This window comes from Nothobranchius furzeri, chromosome 16 (genome assembly GCF_043380555.1).
Source record: "Nothobranchius furzeri strain GRZ-AD chromosome 16, NfurGRZ-RIMD1, whole genome shotgun sequence".
NCBI classification, from domain to species: domain Eukaryota; kingdom Metazoa; phylum Chordata; class Actinopteri; order Cyprinodontiformes; family Nothobranchiidae; genus Nothobranchius; species Nothobranchius furzeri.
The window spans coordinates 38,048,326-38,076,020 of record NC_091756.1 but is presented as its reverse complement, the minus strand read 5'-3'; the positions used below and the strand labels follow the sequence as shown (position 1 = coordinate 38,076,020).

General features: G+C 41.5%; 1 protein-coding gene across 1 annotated transcript in view; it reads left to right on the top strand.

Annotated features, from left to right (window-relative positions):
- Positions 1-3,166: 3,166 nt before the first annotated feature.
- atrnl1b (attractin-like 1b) overlaps positions 3,167-27,695 on the top strand; it is a 120,123-nt gene continuing 95,594 nt past the window's right edge. Inside the window, exons 1-14 of the mRNA XM_015963142.3 lie at positions 3,167-3,640; positions 6,548-6,631; positions 7,458-7,571; positions 7,750-7,878; positions 9,815-10,023; positions 15,364-15,538; positions 17,744-17,831; positions 19,843-20,104; positions 21,991-22,174; positions 22,284-22,438; positions 22,649-22,733; positions 26,306-26,520; positions 26,669-26,787; positions 26,974-27,106. Of these exons, the coding sequence (XP_015818628.3) occupies positions 3,387-3,640; positions 6,548-6,631; positions 7,458-7,571; positions 7,750-7,878; positions 9,815-10,023; positions 15,364-15,538; positions 17,744-17,831; positions 19,843-20,104; positions 21,991-22,174; positions 22,284-22,438; positions 22,649-22,733; positions 26,306-26,520; positions 26,669-26,787; positions 26,974-27,106 (2,206 nt within the window). The 5' untranslated portion in view covers positions 3,167-3,386. The remainder of the gene's footprint in view (positions 3,641-6,547; positions 6,632-7,457; positions 7,572-7,749; positions 7,879-9,814; positions 10,024-15,363; positions 15,539-17,743; positions 17,832-19,842; positions 20,105-21,990; positions 22,175-22,283; positions 22,439-22,648; positions 22,734-26,305; positions 26,521-26,668; positions 26,788-26,973; positions 27,107-27,695) is intronic.

Sequence of the window (27,695 nt, the reverse complement as noted above, 5' to 3'; positions counted from 1 at the left end):
GAGGACTGTCAGCTGGCCAGGGAATGACTAGGAATTTCCCCGGAGAGCTGGCCCAAGTGGCTGGGGAGAGGGTGGTCTGGGCCTCTCGACTTAGGCTGCTGCCCCACGACCTGACTCTGGATAAGCGGATGGATGGATGGATGGATGGATGGATGGATTTTTGGTTACAGGGTGGTTTTGATTAGGTTAAGGGTTAGGGCAGGGCACCCAATCCTGGTCCTGGTGGGCAGGTATCCATCCCCTCTCACGGGCAACTTCAAAGCTTTCAGCCCATCTCTTTGGCCTGTCTAGAAAAAACTGTTGCAGCCATGAAACCCTCTGGCTCCCCAGATGATGTTATCCCACCTCGACTCCTGAAAGAGGTGTTTCCTTTAATTAGCAATAACGTGCTCCGCATTATAAATTGTAGCTTGACATTGGCTGAAGTTCCTCGTGCCTTTAAACACGCTGTTCTACAACCAATCTTGAAAAAACCCGGCCTCGATCCCACCGATTACTCTAATCTACGACCAATTTCCAAATTACCGTTTTTATCTAAGGTCCTTGAGAAAGTAGTCTATGCACAGTTGGTGAACCATCTAAATGAATATCAGGTAATGGACACCTGTCAGTCTGGTTTTAGACAACAGCACAGCACTGAAACTGCTCACGTTCGGGTGTTTAATGACATTTTTCTGGCTTTAGATTCAGGTTTCCATGTGGTTCTGGTACTTTTGGATCTATCTGCAGCATTCGACACGATCGATCATGACATTTTGATCACAAGACTTCACACTTGGGCTGGCATTTCAGGCACTGCCCTGGATTGGTTTAGGTCATACTTTTGTAACAGGTCTGCTAGGGTCATGTTGGACGGCTGTTCATCAGATTCACAGCCTCTACGTTGGGGTGTCCCACAAGGTTCAATTCTCGGCCCGTTACTGTTCAACCTCTATATACTGCCCTTAGGAGCCATTTTCAGAAAGCACGCTGTCTCATACCATCTTTACGCTGACGACTGTCAAATCTACTTTTCATTTAAGCCAACTAAGTCAACGCAAGTTCTGTCTGATTGTATCCTTGAGGTCAAGCAATGGCTAGCTGACAACTTCCTCCATCTCAATGACTCCAAAACTGACTTAATCGTTTTCAGTCCTAACAGTATCACGGCAACTCAACAACCTGACCTCAACTATCTCTCACCTAATGTATCCTCTGTAATCTCCAACCTTGGAGTAAAAATGGACCAGGCTCTGGAGATGGATGCCCAGGTCAATAACACAGTTAAATCATGTTTTTACCAACTAAGACGCATCTCAAAACTAAAGCACATCCTGAGTGTACGTCTTCTGAAATCAGTGGTCCACACTTTTATCACCTCAAGGCTGGATTACTCCAACTCCTGCTTATATGGCATCAGTAAAGCAGCTCTCTCTAGACTTCAGCTGGTCCAGAATTCAGCAGCTAGGTTGCTGACTGGAGCTGATAGAAGACAACACATTTCTCCAATTCTGAAATCTCTCCACTGGTTGCCCGTGCAGTTCAGGATAAACTTCAAAATTATGCTTCTCACTTACAAATCCTTGAACCATCAAGCTCCTCCATATCTGTGTGAACTTGTCCATTACTACAACCCGCCGCGTGCTCTCAGGTCTGAAGATAAGCTCCTCCTAGCTGTTCCCAATGCACGTTTAAAAAGCCGTGGAGAGAGGGCTTTCTCTGTCTGTGCACCGAAGCTGTGGAACGCATTACCACTGCTAGTGAGGCAAGCACCAACAGCTAGCATTTTTAAATCACGCCTGAAAACTCACTACTTCAACCTAGCTTGTACAACAAAATTATGAACCTCACTGACATCTGCACTGTTTATAAACTGACTCCACAATTATCGACTTCCGTATTATTGAGGTTCTTTGTAAAATGTATTTTTTTTCCCTATTTTTACTTCACCCTGTGTCTTAATGATTTTTAGCTGTTATCTTTGGGAATTTTGTTGTATTTCCTTTTTATCTTTTATCTGTGTTCGACATGTTTATATAACGCCTGTTTAATTAACCAACATTTTTAGTGTACAGCGCCTTGTTTGGTTGTAATGCCTTGTGAATGCGCTTTATAAATAAAATTGGATTGGATTGGATCTTATTTTAGTTTTAGCTGCTGCACAGGTAATTCAACCATTGAATCAAGTGTGTTGGAGAAGAAAACCACAAAACCTGCTGGATACTGGCCCAGGAACAGGATTTGGCTCCCCCAAGTTATTGTGAGGGTTATTTTTTGTGAGTGGACAGTTCGAACTGGCAGCTGGATAGAAAAGAAACAGATCTCCACCAGGGGAACTCATATCGACATACCACCGGCAGCGGGGAGGAGTGAGTGTTCCATAGCTGAGTTTATGGTCAAACCCAAGCTTGATTGCAGATTCGCTATAACAGCTTTAACTTCAAATGACTTTATTTATCTTTAATAAAGTCGCATTGAACAACCATGATACTTAGCACTGTACCTTTAAGAGGTGACTGTTCGACTACGCATGCGCAGGTTGTGTTTAGTTTTCTCCAACCTGAGGAGCTGTCTGTCGCTGCTGCGCTAGCCAAGCGGCCGCTGCCTGTTGTTTTCATGTTAAAGGAGACTTTCCCCCTTCGGAGTAGTAAGAAGATGACACCCGTCCTTGGAAGCTTCGTTTGAGGACATTTAACCCACCGTGAAGACTAGCTAACAACAGTTAGAGTGTTTGCTCTGTGCACCCCCCAGTCAGTAAGGGCAAAGAGCCCTCCAGCTCACTCATCACCCCACCACCACATCCATGTTGACTGCGGCAGCCTGCTTCTGAGTCCGGGTCTTCAAACGTCGCGACCTCTTTGTTTGTGTATGGGCACGATCCGGTTAAACCGCAGCAGCTCGTATTAACGACCACCGTAAGCTCCGGTCTCCGCCGTAGTCGGTATGAAGCACCGTTAACGCATTAAAATGGCTGCTGAAATGGCACTAGGAGGAGAATGGTATTAAATCAACGCAGTAAGTTGATATCGCACAGCCAAGGCCAAGCTTCCTATAAGCTACTTTGGCTAACAAATGATGGATTAGCTGCGCGAGAGGCGTTGATTGATGTTGGGATATTTAGGAAGGTCTTTCCAGCAAGAGGTAGTGTGCAGGAGATTCCTCCTGCTTCAGATCTATGCATGCGGTTAACCCACACGCTTTAGGGAAGACATAAATAATTATTTACGCTTTGTAATCAGACTTAGCTAAGCCTTAAATGAAGCATGTCTAACTCTGAAAGAATATGCAGAACTCCTTGTTTATAACGGAAATAGTCTGAGGCTTGCTCCCAAAGCGGGTCTCAAGGCCCCGGCTTTCTGCTCAGGTCGGATCTCCCTGGAAGTAAAAACCAAAAGGCACACCAAACTATGGATCCTCGTGGGAAATATAGGAGCACGTTTCCCTGTTTTGGACCCAAACTAGCCACCACCATCAGCGATCCGAGGGGGATCAACAAATACTTGGTGGCGTATGTTTTGTTTTCCTTTGTACTGTTGACTCACGCCTCGCCGGCGAAGTCCTGTGAGAAGAACTGTCTGTCGGGGAAATGTGTGAACGGCTCCTGCGTGTGTGACCGAGGATGGGTCGGAGATCATTGCCAGCACTGCCAGGGGAGGTTCAAGTAAGTGGCCTCAATCCGATACTCCAATTTAAACCGAGCTATGGAGTAAAAACCTCACATTTCATACAGCGGTCTGAGGTGTGAGTCTGATGGTTACCTGTAGTCATCAGCTGGGACCCTGTAGTTGATTTTCCATTGATGGTGAAAAGTCATAAACGGAGACTTGAGTTTCACCTTCATTGGAAAGACAAAGCCTTGTTACTTGACCTGAACTGACCATCTAAAGACCACAGTCTTGACTTGAAATCAGCATCTAATGACAGGCTTGAATCTGACTACCCTTTTAAAGACATGTCTGCTTTCCAAAGACTTGTGACTTGACTTTAAAATGACACCCAAATACTTGCAAATTGATTTCTCTAATGACTTATGACATGCCTGCCAAAGACTCCTGACTTGATTTGGACTTCCCCCTAAAAAGTTGTGACTTTTTCATCCTCTAAACTTAAGGCTCATGAGTGACTTGATTTGGACTTAGAAAAAGGACTAGTGACCATCTCTGCCAAACATGCTTGTACTTTTTTAAACGTGTCGTTGAATTTCACACAGTCTAATTGTAAAGTTGTTTGTGAAAAAGGCTAATTTCCTTAAAGATTTTGTCTTCAGAATGTAAAATGTTGATCTGAATCTTGCATCGGAGTGGTATCGAGTGAGACTCAAACAACAAAAGCATCACATAGTTACATGTTAACATTTATTTTTAAGGGGAAGTGATCCATGTTTCACCTCACTCGTGGGTGTCATTGTTTAATGTGCTAGCTGTGCATGTCAGTGCATGCATTAATATATGCAAGTGGGTATTTTTTAGTTGTTGATCTAATTATTTTTTCCTGTTCTGATTTATTCTTTGGGTAACAAAACATAACAGAACACCTACAAGTATTTTTTTAATCTCATTGCTCTTTAGTCACTTGTATTTCTTCAGTCCTGTGTACTTTTCTAGTATCTATTGTGGATAACAATGCAAGAAGTCAAGAAATGTATTTCATTATGAGATCTCCTGATAAATGAGGGGAGGGAGTTATTCTGTACAAGAACACATTTTCCATGTCTCCTGTATTTACTGGTATACTACCTCTAAAGTTCTTCACTTTTTGAAAATAATCTCAATAAAATCCCCAAATAAATGTTTCATTTTGCTTTCACGACAAAAGAGTGGCTTTGAGGAAACATCTGTAATCCACCAGGTTTTACATAAACCCTTCCACTCTCAAGGTGATTCTGTTATTGGCTCATTCTTCTGTTTATGACATGTGTGGGAAGATTTGTGTTGGAAGCACTAAAGGCAGAAACAAGACTGCAATGACACAATAAATAAAATATAACAATGTTCACCTCAGCAGCAGTTTAAAGGCTTCAGTGGCACAGAGGCAACTCTCTCTCTCTCTCTCTCTCTCTCTCTCGTGTGTGTGAGCGTGTGTGTGTGTATGTGTGAGCGTGTGAGCTTTGACGCGTTGTGAAATAAAATCCCATCGGCAAGAGACGGAGCTGTTCAGCCATGACATGACATGATGAAATTTAAACTCCTGGAACACATGAAGTAGAGAGCGCTTTTGTTGCTCAGACATTGTAGCAACATGGACAATCAATCTTTATTTATTTATTTATGGTAAACAGTGAGTCATTGTATAGCAGTACAATTAGCACCACGTCCCTTTTTACAGCTTCTTTTCTCCACCCAGGTGTTCAATTCAGAGGTAAAACTATGTTTATGTAATCAAAGCAACATAAAAATTAGATATAGTCCTAAAACGGTTGGTAGGCCCATGCATAATGTCTCATTGTGGGATGTTTTAGTGTCAGATTAAGACTTAATACCATCAGATAATCATAGCTACAGCCTATCTAGGGGGCAACGGTGGCAAAGGAGTCAAGTGCTCGCCCCGTAATCGGAAGGTTGCAGGTTTGAGCCCCGCTCAGTCTGTCGCTGTCGTTGTGTCGTTGGGCAAGACACTTAACCCACGTTGCCTGCTGGTGGTGGTCGGAGGGACCGGTGGCGCCAGTGCTCGGCAGCCTCGCCTCTGTCAGTGCGCCCCAGGGCAGCTGTGGCTACATCGTAGCTCATCCCCACCAGTGTGTGAATGTGTGTGTGAATGGGTGAATGACTGATTGTGTTGTAAAGCGCCTTGGGGGGTTCCAGGACTCTAGAAGGCGCTATATCAAATACAGGCCATTTTACCATTTATCTAGTCCATAATTCTGTCAGCCGCCTTCTGTTGGGTGAGCACAGTCATGTCATAAATCAGGACCCCAAAAATGAAACTTTGCTTTTGTTGGACCAACAAGTGAACATAAACAGGGTTAATTCTAACAAATACCAGCTTTGTCTACCTCAAGGCTGACTCCTATGAAAGTTCAAGGAAAGAAAAATGTTCATAAACAACAAATGTTGCTTGATCTAGTAGAGGATTTTAAGGTTGGCAAATATGAAACACCACTGTGGTGTTTTTCTACGAATTTGTGTTTTGCTTTTCATTAAAGCATGCACTGAACTCATGTGTATGGTAATTCTAAATATGATAGAGAAAACTTTATTATTTTCAGCATTATTGCCTTATAAATAAATGCTAGCCAAGTCCACTGCAGCATGTCTCTTAATTGTAAATGTATGACAGACTCATGTTAATTTTACCCACAGTAGTTAACTATTGTTTGAAGAATTAAAAGGGCTCAGGCTTTTTGGGCTCCAAACCCGGAGTGCTCCCGCAGGATGAAAATATTTCATCACTGGATAAAAGCCACTCACGTTTGAAGTGACCTCTTCCTCAATGGCTATAAATGGCTACCAGCTAAATCCTCCACTTATCACTACTGAATCATCACTTCCTCCCACTGAGCAGTTGAGAGTTTATACTTTTCTCTGTTGAAAGTCTGTGGCATAATGGTTATTTATTTTTGGTGTTCCAGACTGACGGAACCTTCAGGATACCTCACCGATGGTCCCATCAACTACAAGTACAAAACCAAGTGCACCTGGCTTATTGAAGCCTAGTAAGTACTTATCAAAGTAGTCCCAGCAAGCTGCTTAAGACTCTTTTTAGAAATAGGCACACACATTTTCCTTGAATGACCAAATGTAACAAAAATTTTGGAGGTTTAACTTTGTTATTTATTGAGTTGCGTGCTCCTGCCCTACCTTTTGAGGCTTTTCACAAACTCAGCCATCATTTACAATCTTTTTAAAGGGGTCATATCATGGAAAATCCACTTTTTGGAGCTTTTTATCGTGATATTTGTTATTTCCTCATAAAAAAAAACCTAAATCCCTTGTTGGCTGCATTCATGTATTTTCCTGTCTCAGCTGCAAATTTCGAGTTTTAATTTGAAAATCCTGTAAAGCCTCGTGGGAAACATATTTCGTCATCAGGCCCTGCTCCTCTCCCAGAAGCTAGTCTCTGAAAATAAATCTACTGGATAGCGGCCTTCCACGAACAGAATTGGCACCCCTGCTCTAGAATCTTCCACAACTTCTCATCTGCATCGATAACGACATCAAGGTTATTTAAAAAAAAAAAAGCCAAAAATTGAAGTGATGCTCAGAACTTATGAAGAAACTAACATTTTAAAATTTCTCAGAATAGACCTTATTTATTTTTATTTGCATGATGGTCTTTGCCCTCAAATGTATCAGTAATAAAATTATAATTGTTCATGTTCATCACAACTGGCTTGAAATGTAAAAGTACAAATAATACCCATCAGATGGATAAAGGTTACAGTTCAGGTTGGACAAAGCCCTGCTTTGATGCGAATGAACCAAATAAAGATTTAAATATTCATCCAGGAAACAGAAACCCTTTTTTTTTTCTCCCTTTAGTCCAAATGCAGTCCTGCGGTTACGATTCAACCACTTTGCTACAGAATGTAGTTGGGACCATTTGTACATCTATGACGGAGATTCGGTTTATGCTCCTCTGGTTGCAGTTTTCAGGTAAGTATCTCTAAAACACATGGCTCCTATTTACGTCAGGTACTTACAGAAGATTCATTACATTCAGTTTTATTGTAAATCTTAAGTGTTATCATTCATAGATGATGTCTGTGTCTGTTTCTGTTGTTTATGAGTTTTAGTTAAGTCATGTCGTTGCGTTTTGTGTGTATTTCTACAGCGGCCTTATCGTACCGGAGATACGAGGTAATGAGACGGTTCCTGAGGTGGAGACAACTTCAGGCTATGCGCTATTACACTTTTTCAGCGATGCAGCCTATAATCTGACAGGATTTGAAATTTTTTACTCGTAAGTATCTTAGATTAAATACTCAATGAATTCATGAGGAAAAAAACCCCCACAAAATGCTGACTTTTTATGGGTAGGAGACATCTTCTAAACATATTTATAAATGCAAGTCAGTTTTTTTGTTACAAAAAATCTTTATTGTCTAAAAACTAAATTCTGCTTTATTTGATCCATCCCGATTAAAGAGATACTTTGCAACTTTTTCATTTTTTTAAATAGATTTCTTGAGCCAGGATGTGCTACAATGACCCTTCAGTCATCGAGGGCCGGTATCCTGCATCTTTTTGTTGTTTCCCTGCTCCAACTCAGTTGATTCACCTGTGCAGCAACACATAAGCCTCTCCAGAAGCCTGTTAATCACCTGCTGATTGAAATCAGGTGTGTTGAAGCAGGGAAAACACTAAATCGTGTAGGATAACGGCCTTCGAGGACTGGAGTTTGACTCCTGTGCTTTACGGGGTAAATGAAAGGCCACCCAGCCCCTATCGCCCCCTGTGGCCAGAATATCCCACTTGCAACTTCGTCCTGCAGGTTGCTCCTTTAGGACCTAAAATATTGAACTGGCATACCAGGTGCTGCAGTCTGGTTTCAGCATGTTTCCTGCATGTTTTAGATCATGAACACAGCTGATGTGATTTAGTGATGAATCACTCATGTAGACATTAAGGAAGGCTGGGGAGACATTTCAGCTGTTAGATTAAAGTGTTAAAAAGACCAATGCACAGCGTGGAGATACGTTTTCCTTTCAGTTCTACAAATGGACACTAGGGGGTGCTAAAAGCAAGCCAAAACTACCTAGTTCCTCTTTAAAGGCCTGCTCATAAGGCTGTGCAATTTATTGAAGTAGTATAACAGTTTTTATTTGGTCTGCCAATGATGCAGTCAACAACAAAAACATATCAATGAAATTATTTTGTCACATTCCACTTCGCAAACATGCACTCAGTATTTCATGCCATCTTATAAAGCATTAGAAGGTCAAACTTCCAGTGTTTTGTGGTGGTATTTTTAAAAAGTCAGCACATATACAAGGGTACACCGGGTGCATATGATACTCATCAAAAATATGCCTCCATTATTTCAAAAGATGACTCGCACACATTCTGTGATAGAGCATATATATAAATGTCTCCATATGGTTCCATTTCACTAGTGGAAAAGCTTTTTATTACGTTACGTATGCAGCCAAACCCCATCTGCTTGGACAGCAGCTTTGCTCTGCTTTATGGCAGCACTCGTGTCCCGTGATTTCTTCATGTGACTGACCAATTGTTTCATTATTTGTCAGTTACGTGTGTTTTAAAGTAATTTCTAAATGTTACTGATTATTTCTTTTAATTCCTGTTCTAAACAGGCCTGACATTTTTATGTGAGTCTTCACTGATTTTAGTGTGGTAAATGTTGAAGTTTTACTTTTGAATGCACCAGATGGAGCAGCGGCGCTCCAGTGTTGTTGCCAGCTTTGCTTTAATAAGGAAACTAAACACAAATCTTCCACCTGCTGAACAAATAAATGTGAATGAGTAATGCCGGTCTCCTTAAAACATGAACTCTGGATATTTTACGCCACATAATCAGAAAACCTCTGCTATAAAATGTCTTGCCAAGTCCATTGGTGATTAAATCAAATAATTTTGAAGGTATATAAGGTTTTAGAAGGCTGGGAAACTGGTAAAATCCATGCAGACCATAATAAATAACCCATTCCTGTGGGTGTCACTGCATGCGCTCATTTTGATGAGTCACATATTTTCTCTATGCTTTTGTCTAAAGGGGAGTAATAGAGGAGGCGTGTTTCCTTACTCTTTGAGTTATCATGTTAAATAACCATGTTTAGGATTTTTTTTTCTCTATAACTGAGCCACCCTTACAACTACACTAACAGATTACTAGTCTGTGTTTAAATCAGCTAAAAGAGAACTGCGTTCATTTTCAGGATAAACTCTTGTCCCAATAACTGCTCCGGTCATGGGAAGTGCACACCAGGAAACTCGGCTGCCAGCAGAGTGTACTGTGAGTGTGATAAGTACTGGAAAGGTGAGGACTGCGGCATCCCCTATTGCAGGAACAACTGCGGGAGCCCCGACCACGGCTACTGCGACCTCACCGGCGAGAAGCTGTGTGTCTGCAACGACAGCTGGCAAGGTGGGAGTCAGTCAGTGCTTTCTTTCTTTTTTCTACAGTCAAGTGATTTGGAGACATTTCTAAGGCTCTATATTCAGGTCCTTCTAAAAAAATTAGCATATTGTGATAAAGTTCATTATTGTCTGTAATGTACTGATAAACATTAGACTTTCATATATATTAGATTCATTACACACAACTGAAGTAGCTAAAGCCTTTTATTGTTTCTAACGGAGGAGGGGGCTCGCGCTTGTCCTCACGGGACACATGCAGCGGGATATATGCTCGATTCCTGGAAGAAGTGGAATGTCGTCAGTCTCTCTCAGCTGTCAATTGAGGACGTCGAAGATGTGTGGATATTTGGCCTGATGATCACTGGATTTCTTCTGATTGGAATGGGAGGATATCTGGTTTTCTGTAAAATTGGGATGACGGGAGCGATTGGAGGGCGACCCGCATCTATGGACGGCACCGTCCGGGCGGAGACCTCACAGACTGGGATGTTATTTCGAGGTGAATTGCAAGCTGGACAATGTCTTAGCTGCGTTACTGGTGTTAGTGCGCAAATTGGATGTCATCTCGGAGAGGGTCACCGGATGGTGTGGAGATGTTTAATCACTGAATTGGCTTCACTGGAGGATTTGAATGATCAATGCAGACTTTAAGGCAGAGAGTAAAATTGTCTCTGCCTGACCCAAACAAAGTCTTGTTATCGAATCTGACACCATAAGCAGCCTTGGAGTTGTGTGCAAAAACCCCCACGATGGAAGGAATGCAGACAAATGCTGTGAAAACCCTACCTACCCCTCCCCGCCTTCAGATTGTGGTCTCATCACCGAGGTCATCAAGTTGGAGGCACTCGCTGTGCTCTGTGCTTTCCCGTGACCTCCCTCCCACCTGTGGATTCAGTTGGCCGAGCGCCACACAGGCTGCTCCCGCTGAGGAAACCTGGGTCCCAGCCCCTCCCCCCTACCTACCGGGTCTCATGTTGTGAACTGTGACGTTTGTGCTTGTATGTTGGGTGTTTTTTTTTTGAATAGTAGAGCTACACCCTGCCGGTGTAGCTCTGTTAATGCCTTTTTTCTCCCTCCCCTAACTCTCCTCATGTAATCCCCTCTTCATCTACTGAAATGAGTGCCGTTATGGCTGCTCTCGCGGTCTGCCTGTATCTGTCCTGTCTATATGTGTGTGTGTAATCTTGGTCTGGCTGTACTCTGGAGTCAAGTTCCTATGCTCTGGATCGCTGGAGCGCTGGCAATAAAATTCTTTCTGATTTTGATAATATTGATGATTTTGGCATACAGCTCATGAAAACCCAAAATTCCTATCTCAAAAAAATGAGCATATCATGAAAAGGTTCTCTAAACGAGCTATTAACCTAATCATCTGAATCAACTAATTAACTCTGAACACCTGCAAAAGATTCCTGAGGCTTTTAAAAACTCCCAGCCTGGTTCATTACTCAAAACCGCTATCATGGGTAAGACTGCCGACCTGACTGCTGTCCAGAAGGCCATCATTGACACCCTCAAGCAAGAGCGTAAGACACAGAAAGACATTTCGGAATGAATAGGCACCTCACCTCAGTGGGAAGTCTGTGGTGTAGCATCATGAATGTCCTGTTTTTGACCTAAAGGTCATGATCTGCTGCTTCTGCTCGAGCAGAGACATAAGGTCTCTGACACAGGCCTAATCTACATGAGACATTGGCCAAGGTCTTTCATGCCCTCTGCTCATCTGAACTGCTTCACCGTTTACAGCTCAAGACGAAGACAAAGAACTCTTTTGATAAACACATGATCAAACAACTTTGTTATTACCAATAATAATGTGAGCCCAATATTCAATCTGTGAAATAACAATGTTATTACTTGATATTATAACCCTGTGATCAGTAGTATTTTACAAGTAATTATAATATTGGACATTTGCACTAGACACTGATGACACGTAATGCTAAAGTCACACGACACATTTCCTTTTGTCTGATCCAATCAGAGCCTTCGTTTCTGATGCAAGGCGTGTTTTTTTTTTTGCACGTCAAGTTCTGATTTGCCAGTAAACCAAAAATATGACAAGTATAAAAACTATTCCACGCAACGTTTTCTTTAGTTCAAAGCGTTCTAGAGAAGTCTCGGACAGACCATCCGGACTTCCTCTTCAGCCAAAAGAACCTCGACAAGCTGGATAAAATCTGTAACAAGTTACACCTGACCGCAACGGCTCCTTCAGAATAAAAGCTGAACTTCACGACCCCTTCAGGGTCTCGCTGACGCCAATGAACCTGTTGTGGCCTGGAAGCATTCCCAGACTAGTTTGGTCTGCACCGCTGCTTTTCTACCGGCTTCGGTTCCAAGGAGGGTCCAAGAGGACCTCGACATTCTGGATCTAAACGGAGGCTTCCCCTGGGGTACGTAGACCGACAGATGGCGTCTCATGCATGTTATAAATCTTCAACTATAGTTTAGAGCGAAACATTCACTCCCACTCAGAACTAAATGCTTCTCCGGATCCGCTGGTTCTGATAGCAACATTCCACACATACACCATCATCTCACTTCTCATTCCACCTAGTCCATCAGTACACAGAGTGTTAAAGTTAGTCTTGTTTAAATTGTGTAGAAATACATTTCTTCACTATTATAAACCTGACTCTCTCTCTTTCCTCAGAGATAATACGAAGTGTCACGTAATCCCTGCAATAAAAAGTTCTGATCTTCTGGTTAAAATATTCAAAGATCCATCAGATTGATATTTCATATCTCTATGGAATCTTACATTTTATGATTCATAAGTAAGATGTAAACGACCCATCGTTACAGTGGGAAGGAAAAAGTGTGGCAGAAAACGCTGCACAACGAGAAGAGGTGACCGGACCATGAGGAAGATTGTGGAGAAGGACCAATTCCAAACCTTGGGGGACCTGCGGAAGCAGTGAACTGAGTCTGGAGTAGAAACATCCAGAGCTACCGTGTACAGGCGTGTGCAGGAAATGGGCTACAGGTGCCGCATTCCCCAGGTCAAGCCACTGTTGAACCAGAAACAGCAGCAGAAGCGCCGGACCTGGGCTACAGGGAAGCAGCACTGGACTGTTGCTCAGTGGTCCAAAGTACTTTTTTCGTATGACAGCAACTTTTGCATGTCATTCGGAAATCAAGGTGCCAGAGTCTGGAGGAAGACTGGGCAGAGGGAAATGCCAAAATGTTCGTTTCAGCCTCACAGGCTCAAGGGCACCAGATTCAGATAAGAAATTGTTTTGGGGCCAGACAGAGATAATTTCTTCTCTGTCTTAAAGTACCAGGGCCTCCATAACTCCTGAGCAGTGCCACAGGCTGATGGCCTCCATGCCACGCCACACTGAAGCAGTCATTTCTGCAAAAGGATTCCCGACCAAGTATTGAGTGCATAACTGAACATAATTATTTGAAGGTTGACTTTTTTTTGTATTAAAAACATTTTTCTTTTATTGGTCGTATGAAAAATGCTAATCATTTGAGATAGGAATTTTGGGTTTTCATGAGCTGCATGCCAAAATCATCAATATTAGAAACAGTAAAAGGCTTGAACTACTTTTGAATCTAATATGTATGAAAGTCTAATGTTTTTCAGTACATTACAGAAAGTAATGAACTTTATCACAATGTGCTAATTTTTTGAGAAGGACCTGTAGCAGCCAGCAGAGATATATAGAGATGTATGAAAAGCTTTTTCAGCAGATCTTCTGGATAGAAATAAGTATTCTATATTTTGTGAACATGGACAGGTTAGGAAAAAAGACAATTTATTACAAAACGCCTCAGCAAACTTTAAAGGGGCCATATCATGGAAAATCCACTTTAGAGCTTTTTACCATGTGATGTTATTTCCTCATGAAAACCACCCCCAAACCTGATTTTGGCTGCATTTATGCATTTTCCTGTATCAGTTGCCAATGTAGAGTTTTACTTGTAGAGTAAAAATCTGAAAACGCCTGAATGAAAACCACTTGCACCATCAGGCATTTCTCCTCTCTCTGAAGCTGGTCTGGTCTTGGTTCTGAAACCTGGATATTCTGACAAAATACTTCTGCATCGGGGACAAAACACCATATAAACCATGCATCCTGTCTACAAAGACACATGTAATGACCTGCACAGGATATGTGTGTTAGGCGACCATTGTTTTGTAAAAGACTTGGTGGTCCAGTGGTTGGAGTTCCAGACTGACATGTAGTTTTGCGCAGGTTCACCTCTCGGTCACAGCAGCAACATTTTTTCCTTCTTTTTTACTACACGTGCCAGTATTATGTTTTCAACCCTTTATTGGTAAATTGTGTAAAATATAAGGACTGGTCTGTTTTTTTTCCCATTGTTTATTTAGCCAGTGTGAGTCCATGTGAGGTGAGCAGAGTAAATCCACAAAAATGTTAGGAAATTACCCAATTCAAAGATCTTTAGAGACACAACATATTTTGCAGAAAATAATCAATAAAACTAAATGAAATCTGCTTCAGCTGGCTAAATAACTTACTGCAGACACCGGGAGTCGAACCGGTGTCAGTACATGATAAAACGAGACAAAAGGCAGGCGCTTAAACAGCTGGATTGCCAAGACCGATACAACAGCAGACAGTGTTGTAGGTGTGTTTTGTCGGAGTGGGGATGGGCGGAGTTTCACTGAAACATTTCCAGGTATAAATTCAGCCCGACAAAAATAACTCATATTTAAGACAATACACATCTCATTAGTGCCAAGGGTAATGCTTTATTTGCCCTCAAAGGTTTAAAATAGCATTATCTGGATCCTTTAAGTGGTCTAGTGAAGCCCATACCTCTTTGGCGATAGTTGTTTTATTGTTTTGTAAAGAAAAGGAGGAATTACTCAAAATTTAGCTGGTGGTGATAATATTATGGCTGGCTGTAGAAGAATCTTAGAATGTGTTTGCAACACTTCTGTAGCCAGTCTTTATGAGAACATCACCTCTCCCGTGATGATGATGATGATGATGATGATGACATAATGAAGAGGGTGTTATCAGGCAAGCTCAAACATCTGTGTTGTGTTAAGTCTCACTGTAATACAGACTGGTGATGTTTCAATATGTCTGTGCCTTATTTTGGTTTCCAGCTGGAGGAAACTAATGCTTTTGCATGATGAAACATGACAGACGCTTTAGCGGATGCATGCTGTCCTCCACGGCTTTCAGAGATGCTTCATTATCCTTTTTGTCGTTTTAGCTAAAGTAGGAACATTGTTTTTAAGTCACTACTGAATGCTTTATAAAAACAAGAAAATTCAGCTGCTTGTGTTTAAAAAATTGCTCTATTGCTTTTGTACTGGTTTCATTTCCAATTGTAATGCTCTCACTTCTTGTTTCTGCAGGCCCAGATTGCACACTAACTGTACCTTCAACCGAGTCCTTCTGGGTCCTGCCCAGCGTCAAGCCCTTTGGCACCTCCCTCGCCAGAGCTTCCCACAAGGCCGTGGTGCAGGAAAAGGTCATGTGGGTGGTGGGTGGATACACGTTTAACTACAGCTCGTTCCAGATGATCCTTAAGTAAGTCACGTTTAATCTGCTTTGATTTAGCAGCATCTGTGTCTGTTACTCGTGCTAAAAAGCTCTTCGTTTAAAACGATTTATAATTTTTGTTTTTAGTCATGCAGCGATAAACAGAAGAACCTTGACTGTCTTTTATGAATAGAATTGGAATCTTGGTGTATAAATTCAGTAAAGCCAGTTTTGGCAATGTAAGATTTTGTTGTTTTTACGTAATTTGTTGTTTGTTATAAACTAGAGAGTTGTTTATTTATAAACCTCATCAGACACCAGGATGCAGGCATACGATACCCTGGTATGAGTTGCTCCCGGCGGTCTGGAGGGTTGCGGTCAGAGTGGTGAGGTCACCGGACATCAAAACCACAATACTCAGAGATTAGTATCTTCCTCTTGAGTTCAGCTTCCCCGGCCATGAGATGCAACCCGGGGTCTGCAGGTTAGGTGTCCAAGGTGGATGTCTGAGTTGAAGTAGCTCTGAAAAGAGCTGTTGTGTCTGTAATCACTTGCAGCGTCGCAGAAAGGTTTTGACTTAAGGTCAAAGAAGATGATTTCAAAAGAGGCTTCTTTCCCAGTTTGGCCTAATCGGGGGTCAGCTGGAAACTGAATTAAGCGGGAATTAAATCCTGTTTTATTAAACCACAATGTTATGATTTCCGGCCATTCTGGCAAATCTGAACGTGCCATGTGTGGAAGGCTTTACCAAAACATTCCTCAGAAAGCCACATCTTCCTTCAGATACAAAATGTGAGATGAACCTTAACCTTAATTTGTATCTTATGAAGATGTGTATGAATGTAGATAATGATGAACTTGTTAAATCGAACACATACTGATTTGTGATATAAATGGATCATTGTAAGAACAATATTCATTTAAAATTCATTGATTTAAGCACAGATGATTCAAACATCTTGTTCATTAATCACATATGATTATTTAACTTATAAGTTGTAAAAGTTCACTTTTTATTCAGAGTGAGGTATCCAGCAGTCTGAGATAAGACTTTTGTGTCTGGTGAGACCACGACAGTTTATTTATGTCTGCGTTGAAGAACAATGAGTGAACAAAAGGATGATTTGTGCGTCTGAATCCTCCAGCTGCCGTAACTTTGACTTTGCAGTTCTGGCGTGCATGAAAGGTTATGCTGTGTCAATTCGATGGTGAAAATTGACCCTTTTTATTCATTACATATAGATAATCTTTCAGCTGGAATTTTCCACATACAGATCAATTTAAGCAACAAATACAACATATAAAACAAACTCCATCTAAAAATGAAAGGACATCCTAATATGGTTTGATGTGAAATGATTTCTGAAATTAGAAGGTGTTAAAAGAATTTGGATCAATAGAACACACATGAAAAGTTTTCTTAATTTCTTCCTTCAGCTGAATGTAAAACCCTTTTTTACAATGAGTTTTACATAAAAACAACTCCTGCAAACCTGTAATAACGTGATCAGACTGAGGGAAACCAGCTGACCGATGCAAGACGCTGAGCTTGTTAAGTGTGCGACACAATCAAACAGAACCAGCTGCTAGCATCATCTGGTTTGGACGAGGATTTCCTCAACCCGCTTGTTATCCTTTCAGTCATCTGGGTGTTGCTGCTGATTGTTGTGACTTTTTCTGTAAAACACTACTAGTGTCGCCAGACAATTAGCACAGAACCATTCCAAACGTGAGACGGCGTGCGAGCCAACATTTTTGGATTGTAGAGGTTTAGACACTAATGAGGAAAAGGATTTAGAATGTGGTGATTTTTGCTTAATTTGAATAAAAGTAAGAGTAAACACAAGTCCTGCTTTTGCTCAGACGAGCTTTCTCTCTCTGCTCAGTGTGTTCATCACCAGATGGGATAATTCTGATGCTCCAACAGAATCTTGTATAAATAACTGAGTGTTGATGTGACCAGGTGGTCCTGTTTTTACAAACTGCAAGTTGTGTGTGCTCAGCACTGTGCAGAGGCTGCAGCTTAACAAAAGCTTTGTTTGAGACAGGAAAACTGAAATGTAGCTTGAGGCGCAACGGGCCGTGCTATCGTTTATTTGCTGTAATTAACTCAGCAGACCATGTAGGAAACATCCAGTCACAGAGGGATGAAGTGAGTCCCTGCTTTGTGTGTTTTATAAATATGTTCAGCGTGTCATTTCAAGGAGGTATGGATTTGAACTGTGATGTTTTTTCCCCTCCTGTTTCCTGCAGCTACAACCTAGAGAGCGGCGTTTGGAACACCGTTCCTATCAGTAGTGGCCCTGTGCCAAGATATGGCCACTCACTTTCTGCCTACCAGGTACACACACGCACACACACACACACACACACACACACACACACACACACACACACACACACACACACACGCGCACGCACGCACGCACACACACACACACACACACTAACTCGCAGACAAACCCAAATCTATCTGAGCACAGAGACACTAAACCCTACGGCAGATGGGTGTGAGGAAGAATTAGCTGCTGAGAAAAGTCTATGTCACAAAACAGGAGTTTCAAAAAATTTAAGGAGAAAATGGGTCATTTCCTCTAGCAACTGTAGTCATCAATGAGCCACAACTAGTGTTATTTGAGGAATTAAGACACCCCCCCAAAAAACATAAAACATAAACCTTGATGAAAAAATAAGTTTTTAAATATTCAGTTTTAGTGATTGCCAAGTGGTGGCTCCTGGGCCACATCCGGCCCACGAGATCATTTAATCTGGCTCATGAAATATACAATATTATTAATTATGAAGGCTAATTAAACAGTTAATGATGGTGTAGGTTCCAGATGGGCTCTGGGATTTGCACCTGCCGATGATGTCACACTACGTGATTGGCTGGACGTTCACATAGAAGATTCTGGTGTGTCTAAATAAATTACAGAAGTTACTTTAGTATGTAATATGCTCGGGGTTGCCGTTTTTTCGGGTTGTAGTTCTTTTTAGGAAACATGATTACTCAGGTTTCCCCCATCGATCATAACATGCCCTATAGGTTAACAATTGCATGCCACTTTGAACAAAAGCGTCTGCCAAATAAATAAACATAAACATACAACGGCAGTGCTTTAGCCAAGAGGGCTCCCTCACATCAAGCCCGACAACCTTTTTGAGGTGCAGCACTAGCTCCTCTGTGAGCAATAAACACAATAACATGTTGAGATAAGTCTTAACTCTCAATTGGTCCTGAATATCTCCATCTAAACTTGGACAACAGTCTCATTCTGTGGGTTGTGTGATCCTGTAGGTGTGGCTGGTTAGCTCAGTAAGATGGAAGAAACACCAGAGAGGTTCAACCTCAAGTATCAGTTTAACGTTAATTCTAGATTACAGTTTAAACTGGGTTTAAAGCTCTGCTGCAACAGATATTATTACATGTAAAGTTGGTTTAAACTGATCTTAAAAGACAGGTTTAACATTTATTCAATCTTAGCTAGGTCTCACCTTTGGTGCAACAGAATATAAATTAGAATTTCATCTGAGTTCAAAGTCAAACATTGTGGGTACAATCCAGTCTTAATATGCTCAGGTCGTAGTTTCAATATCTATGGAGAGTTTGGTGTAAGGACGCCTTTTTCTGCCTCAAAGATGTTCTCTGCTTCCTGAGCCATAAACAGTAGAAAATTCTTCTGCAGAAATTGTGATTTGCTGCAAAAATATTAAAATGCTGCTCCGGTAGATTATTAAATTCAAAGTTTTAACCTGAAGCTAACAACAATAGTATTAATGAAGAGTGATTAGCAGTGGTGTCAGCTGCAGTTGCAGCAGGAAGACTTTTCAAAAATATATTAACTGTTGAAGTAATTACTAATATTTGTATCTATTGAGACAAAACTCAAATGATAGTAAATGTTTTTAGGAAAACACACATTTTATTGCTTTTCTTCATACATTAATCTGATCAAAATCAAAACTCTCCATTTATTTCACATGATCTGTTTGAGCTTTAATCATCATTTATGAGCACGAGCATTACATGTACTATATAAAGTGGTTTAATAGGAAAGTCTCAACAAAAATCCTTCCAATAAAAGAAAATAAAGTGATTTATCAGCTTTATAAATAAAAGAGCAGGATGAATACCATCCACTACATAAACTGAAGTGAATAAATCTGCTGTCATTAGTAGAAACACGGCTAACTAAAGGCTTATTCTCTCACTGCCTGCTTAGAAAACTTTTGTACCTTTGAGCAAATTTAGCTGATGATTTATAATATGTGGCGTAATGAACTGAACACCAAGTTGATGAATCAGCTTTTGTCCCGCAGCATGCCTCTGTAACAGACTAATCTCTCCTCAGGATGATATCTATATGTTCGGTGGGAAACTAGAGGCCAGCTGGGGGAACGTGACAGAGGAGCTGTGGGTGTTTAACATACCCAGTCGCACGTGGCAGCGGAGAACCCCCGTCGTTGGCTCGCCGGCTCAAGCTCAGATCTATGCTGTGGAGGGACACACGGCTCACTGCGTCCAGCTGAGCAGCGGCGAGACCATCATGCTGGTCATCTTTGGCTACTCCCCCATCTACAGCTACATCAGCAACGTTCAAGAGTACAACTTGAGTGAGTTACAGCCTTTAGTCTGTAGCTTCCTCTGTGGGATTTTGTCAGAAAATTAGTTTTAGAAACGCACATCTAGACATGATGTTAATACAGAAGTAACTTAGTTCAATTTCATAGAAGTGAATAAGGCACGATTCTGGCGTCACGTTAACTCAATCATGTCTTTGCACCAATTGTTGGGGTGAAATTTTAAATTTAACGCTGAGCTCATTTTTTGTCCCCAGTACATAAAATAAATTGTTCGAAAGTACAGTGTCAGTAAACCTGAGAACATCTGTCCATCTATCTGTCTGATGAAAATGGATGAACTTGAAAACAGCTTTTAAATCACTAGTTAGCCATTTTCCATCAGATATAAGGGTTTGAATAATTTAAATCTGAAACGTTTCAATTTTTATGAAAAAAATGACACAAGTGTGGTTCAGTTTTTTTCCTATTTAAGTGGAGTTTTTGGCCAAATGTAGGACGGATTAAATACCTCTAATGACACGATTGAGCTCAATTTCCTAAACTAATTACAAGAAATAATCATTATGCTTCATCTTTAAAATCTAATGAATATAGTCAACTTAAAGTTTGCTGTTTTTAGTTTAGCTAAATAGTCGGAATAATTATTTAACTTGGGCCTTAGGGGTGTATGAACCTCTTGAAAATGCGTACATTTTATTGTTGTATTTACCTGGTTTTGTAACTGCTTGGATTTTTGTTAGAGTGCTTGTAACGGTAAATTGGTTGTAACTCAGGGACATTTGCTTACTAAAGTTGACTTAAAGGTAATTAGAGTCCGACCAATATGTGTTTTTTAAAGGCCGATACCGATTTTTCAAGAATTTTTGTTGCCGATATCTAAAGCCGATATATTTACGTTTTATCAGCATATTGATTCTGAAAGATAACTAAACTCTCACTGTGTGCGATATAAATTTAATAAGTCAATAAATCTCTTAATATTTATTTGACTTCAAATATAAAACAAACTCAAAACATAAAAAAAAAAAGGTGTGTTGGGGTCCTTCGGGTCCTTTCTCCAGTCTAGTAGTGGTGGCAGTTGGCCACACAGGTGCCTGATTTTTTTTTTTTATCGTCTTTTGAAAGTATTTTTGGCTGCTATAGAAAAAATTTTAATATATCGGCCGTCCTCTAGAAATAATCACAAACAGTCAAATGTCTCAATCAAATTGGAAGGAAGGTTACTTTGAAACAGATTTCTTTCTCTGTAAGCTTAAGAGGGACGTAGTATTTGTTTACAATCCGTCCCACCTCCATACTTCCTGGTTCCAGAGCCAATCATATTTGAGAGTGCTGAGTTGCCAAACACAAACCCAGTGCCGGCATTTGTAATTAACTGTCAAAGAGCAGCAATGTTGTAGACCGAATCAACGCCACTTACAGAAGTAGCCCAGAAGTTATTTCTAGTACCCCTAAGAAGCCTCGGCAACCTTTTGTTTTACTCTAATATCAAGTAAAGAAGGCTAGAGGCTAACGTTGAGCCAACAATGCCAATGGGGAATAATAAAAAAAAAAATTGTGGCTCAGAAAATATCTCAAGCTACTTTTTATCCACTGTGTACTGTCATCTAGAATCTTCTGGTGCGATCCCTAACTGGCACACGATGCCATTCTTACCAAATGCACCTTTCAAATATAACCATTTGTTTAAAACACCTGGAAAAAAGCCTCAATGTGAAATTTCTAATTATTTCTGCAAATTTTGCCTCATTTTGAAGGACTTTAGTGCAAAGCTCCTGTTGGTGTAAACCATGTGAGGTGTTGGCAAAGTCTTAAACGCTTCATGACATTTTTACATTACAGAGTTGGATGAAAACTTTAAGCAAAGGGAGTGTCTTCTTGTTTGTGAAAGCTGTCCATGTGTGCTCTGTTGTTAGAGTCTAACATATGGTTGGTGCCTGAGACAAAAGGTGCCATTCCTCAGGGAGGATACGGCCACAGCAGCACATACGACAGCGCCAGCGGCAGCATCTACATCCATGGGGGCTACAAAGCTCTGCCAGCCAACAAATATGGCCTTGTTGACGACCTCTACAGATACGACATGAACACGCGGACGTGGTAAATCACCAGACTCGTGTGCTGCTCTCACCATGCATTATGCTCTACAAACTGTGTGTGGCTTTTTTCTCCAGCTGTCCCTGACACACTTGTCATGCAAATTTGCCAGGTTCATTCTGAGAGAAAGCAGCTTTCCACGGTACTTACATTCAGCCGTGCTCCTCAGTGGCACTCTGCTCTTCTTTGGTGGCAACACACACAACGACACGTCACTCAGCAACGGGGCCAAGTGCTTTTCTGCCGATTTTCTCGCCTACGATATCGGTAGGAGCATATGTTGGTGTTTACTAATGCTCTTTGCTCCTTTCTGGTGAAATGTAATAATTTATTAATGTTATTTACCAAATATTAATCCATTAAGTTTATCAAGGTCATTTTTGTCAGAATGAAATTATTTGTAATCATTTATTTATTAGATAATCAGAATGTTTGATATAAGTAAAACAATAATTAAACATGGCTGTTGTTTCATAGCCTGTGATGAGTGGAGAGTCCTGCCCAAGCCAGATCTGCACAGGGATGTCAACCGCTTTGGTCACTCCGCTGTCGTTAGCAACGGGTAAGTCTAGCAACTTCTGTGAGGTCCTCGTCTTCAGCTGACGTGTCACACCAACACCTGGTGACACCTGCAAGACTGGACTAAAGAACCTGACAGTAATAACAGTTGTAACAAACTGGAGAGTGTAACGATTACATTTACATATTATTTAATGAACCATAAAATGTGAGATTCCATAGGAACTATGAAATCAATCTTATGGATCTTTGGGTAATTTAAACCAGAAGATTAGAACTTTTTATTGCAGGGATTATGTAACCACTTTGTATTAACTCAGAGACAAAAGAAAGAGAGTCAAGTTTTAAAAGTTTAAACAAATTAAAACTAGACTAACTTTAAACACAGTTTGTGGAAAGTAGAAACAGTTTAGATAAGGGCAAAGCATGAGCGGCCTTGACCCATCTTTGGAGATTAGGTTTGTGTCAGAAACTTCTGGTTTTGCTTTGAGCAGAGCAAACCAGAGCCGGGCCTTTTAGGCCAGAAATGGATGCTGAAATTCTGTCTTTTGTTGTGATGTTTACTCTCACATGAGAAATAAGAGTTGTAAGTCATATTTCACCTGCAGGAATTTCAAAAAGAAAAGTAGGATTTTTCTTTAAACATCTTTGGTGTGGTCTTGCTGTGTTGAAATTCTAATTCCATCTTTTAGTTCTTTTTAAAACACAGAAAGGTTTTTACCTGCAACGTTTCGTTTGCGGCTGCAAACTTCGTCAGGCTGACGAAACGTTGCAGGTAAATAAAACCTTTCTGTGTTTTAAAAAGAAGTAAAAGATGGAAAAAGTAGGATTTGTTCATCTTGCAAGACTTAAAATTTCCTGAACATGAGAAAGTAATCTTTCAAAGTTTTGAAGTCGGGCCCGGATGTAGGCATGAGCAAGGAGGGGCAAAGCCCCCCCAAAAATAGTGACTGCCCCCCAAATGCAATGACATGTAGAAATCCCAAATTTGAAAAGATTTGATGAAAAAGGGGTCGGCTGCTGCTTCTCAACTCGCCACAACCCTCGTGTTAGGGCACTAGTGTTGCACAAGCACCGCAGCCCCTCCTGCTGTCCCCGTCGCTACCAACCCAGCCGTCGCTGTGGGTGACACCGGCCTGAACAGTAGCGCACCGTCCCAACCCACCGCTCTTGTTTTCCCAAAGCGCCATTTTGGGAAGAACATGCACTCATTTTGCCCTGCCTGGTATCGTGGGAGACCATGGCTGGAATATTCAGTAAAGCTGGATGCGTGCTTTTGTTTCCCATGTCGTAAGTTTGGGGGGAACAATGATAGGGATTTGGCTTTCACAAAACAAGGATTTAATAATTGGAAAACAGCACTGGAAAAGGACAAGGGATTCACAAAGCATGCATCAAGTCAATGCCACATAAAAAATGAAAAAGCCTGGTCTGAAATGTCCCAAAGAGTGGCCACAGGGGAAACAATGGGTAATTTAATAAGTCCCACTCAAATCGAGAAAAACATACTACGTAAAAACGAATGGAGAAGTAGTTCATTTCCTAGCAGTAAATGAACCAGTGTGGAAAGCTCCAGTGGTGATGATTTCTCTGCAGGACTGTTCTTAAAAATGGTCGACTACACACTGGCCAAAGACTTCAAATTAAATTAAATAAACAAGCACATCCCAGAAAATGCAAAATACACGTCTCACAACATACAAAATGAAATGATTGAAAAACTGGCAAATATGGTATTAAAAAAGATCAAAGATAATTATGACAAAGCAGATTATGCTGGGTTTTGCATTAAAAGTGATGGAACTGGGGATAGATGCAAGGTGGAGAATCAGTCAGTCATAGTTAGATTTGTCTGTAATGGCATTCCAGAAGAACACCTGATCGGTCTGCTTGACCTCGGTCAGTTAGATGCCGAATTTATTATCACCCAAATTCTTGAGCATCTCTCTGACTGACTACAGTGCAGCTAAAATGATCAGTCAGTGCTATGATGGAGCTTCTGTCATGAGTAGGGTCAGGGGTGGGGTTCAGGCCTTACTGCAGAAGAAGGTAGGGAAGGATATTCCCTACATCCACTGCTACAACCACCAGCTGCACTTGGCAGTGGTCCATGCTATGCAGGCAGAGCCATGTGCAAAAAAACCTTTTTTGATCTTTCAGGATCTCTCCACTCATTTTCCCACCATCATTATGAATCACAGAACTATGACGTTCCCGCCCTGAAACGACTGTTGGAGATCAGGTGGACAAGCCACCATGATGTGACCAAGTGCCTTGTGGAGAATCAGGATGCTGTTATGAGTATCCTGTCAGAGGTTACAGAGGACAGCGCTGCTGCTGTTGATATCTGTACAGAGGCATCAGGACTGTTGATGATGTTAAGGAGGCACAATTTCCTCCTAAAGGTTCTGGGCTCCTTGAAGTCTGCAAGTTCTATGCTGCAGTCTCTGTTGACCTGTGCTGTGCTTCAGAAGTAGTCAGTGCATCTCTGCAGGCTTTGAGGCAGACGAGAGAGGAGGAAAGTGAGACATTGACCAGCACACCTGCACCAGCTGCTAAAAGATAAAGAAAAAAAAAACAAGCTCACTGCTAACAGGTAGTGTTGTAATGTCCACTGTGGGCCACGCAGAAGACTCCACAACTCCTAGCCAGGCTCTGAAGAGAGCTCTTCCCAACATTTTGGACATGGTCATTGTAGAGATGGAGACAAGATTCTCCAAAAGCAATCTCCATCTCATGAAAGCAGTTAACTGCCTTCAACCTCAGTCTCCCTCTCTTCTGGATCCTGACATGTTAAGGCTTCTGCAGAAAATGACAGGAAGTGACAAACTTTCCAATGAGATTCTTGTTGCAAAAATAATGTTGGAGAGAGAATTCAAAAAGACTGATGATGATAACAGTGTAGAGTTTGTAGATCTCTCCACCGTTTGCAAATATCTACATGGGTATAAGAATGCCTTTCCTCAGCTCCATCGCATGTATGTGACCTCCCTTGTGATTGGAATATCAGCAGCATCATGCGAAAGCCCTTTCTCCACTTTGTCTCGTGTTCTTACCCCGTTCCACCGTACTACACTACATGAGAGATAAAGAAGTGCAGTCATTCTGGCTCATGAGAAGGCCATAACAAACTCGTTTATCTTGTGAGTCACCTCATTTTAACAATGGTGCTCTGCTTGGGTTATTATAGGTTTGCTTAATGTACTCATTAAGGTCGTTCTCCAGTAAACAAAACCAGTAAACAATGTCTTGCATCCCTTCACTCAGCTGCTTTTGTGATTTGTAGTTCCAGTTATTCTACCTGTGACCAACCGTTGGTGCATTTGCACCATTTTTCATTCCCTGTAAACACACTGTATTTTTGTCTTTTATGTTGTGTATTCAGTATTTGGATTTATAAATCTTTGAGTATTTAGAATCTTTGAAGTAGTTTAGCATTTGTTTTCTTGCTGTTTACGCCTTAGTCTTAATTTATTCTTAATTTTTTACTCACATTTTTGCTCCTACTGTGAATGTGATTGCTGCTGCGACACAAAAATGCTCACTGTGGGACAATAATGGGACATTCTATTCTGTTGTTTGTTTTATTTGAGACTTTTTTATTGTCTTTTTCAGGTCCATGTATGTGTTTGGAGGCTTTTCCAGTGTGCTGCTCAATGACGTGCTAGTGTACCGACCCCCCAGCTGCCAGGCCTTCCTGACCGAGGAGGGCTGCGTGAAGGCTGGGCCGGGGGTTCGCTGCATCTGGAGCAGAGGTCGCTGTCTCCCCTGGGAGCCCAGCACCACTAACGGCAGCCTCGCACCTGCCTCATTCTGCCCTTCTAAAGCTGGTGAGATCATTTCTGTTTACCTAAAGCACTTCATTTTCTTCTTTTTTTTTTTTTTTTTTTACCTGCACCTCATGTTGTGTTTTAACCAGGTGCATCCTTACTTTCTCATTTTTCTCCATGTTAATGAGCTGTTCTGTCTGTTTTACAGTGACGATGGATGAGTGGTGTTACAGGTTCTCTGACTGTGGCAGCTGCACAGCAAACACCAAAGGCTGTCAGTGGTGTGACGACAAGAAGTGCATCGCTGCAGCTAGCAACTGCACATCTGTGAGTGTACCAACAGGGGGCAGCAGAGCCCTTCAGATCTCATCTATTATTGCACGTTTATCATGCACATTTCCTTAACCATTCTCGCAGGTTGTTTTTGCTGGAAGCAGAGAGGCAGACCAAGTCCCATTCATCTTGAAATTAAAGCTTCTTTTCCCACAGCCTTTTTTTCCCCCCTTGTTCTAGAATGTGAAGAACTTCACGGAGTGTCCGGTGCGGAACGAGCAGGTGTGCAGCAAGCTTGCCAACTGCAAGAGCTGCTCCCTGAATCTAAACTGTCAGTGGGACCAGAATCACTCCCAGTGCCTGGCGTTGCCTGGTAAGCTGACTGACGGACCATAAAGCACACGAACACACACGTTTTTCCTAAAGCGTCCTGGTTTTTACTCACTTTCATAAGATGTGGGTGTGTTCAAACAAAGATCATTTGATTTGTGTGAAATGGTGTTTTAGATGTCAAGCGTAGACACAAAAAGTGAGCTCTTTGTAGCTTTAACAGCCCCTATAGATTGTTGTGATGTCTGTAATGAATAGATCTATAGACATCTAAAGCTGAAGGGGGTATTTAGACAGAGATTCTGTGAATTTCTTCGTCAGGCTTTGGCTCACGTAATTACACGTGATGATAATGCGGTTAAAAGACAGCAGTGAGTGTTTTCAGTGATGTGTTTTCAAGCTGTCACCCTGATGTTGTTTATCAGGTCTGCCAGTGTGTTTAGTTTACCTCTCAGCCACTACCTCCCACCCAGCCTGTTGCTGATGTCGACGCCGGGCTGAGTCTGAAGAAATGCTGCTGTCACTTTGTCCATAATTTTCTGCTCATGAAGACCTGTCGCCTGAGGGGGAGTGCAGTGGGAGCTGCAAATAAATAAATATATGTGTGTGTGTGGATTTGTCACGCCTGAAAG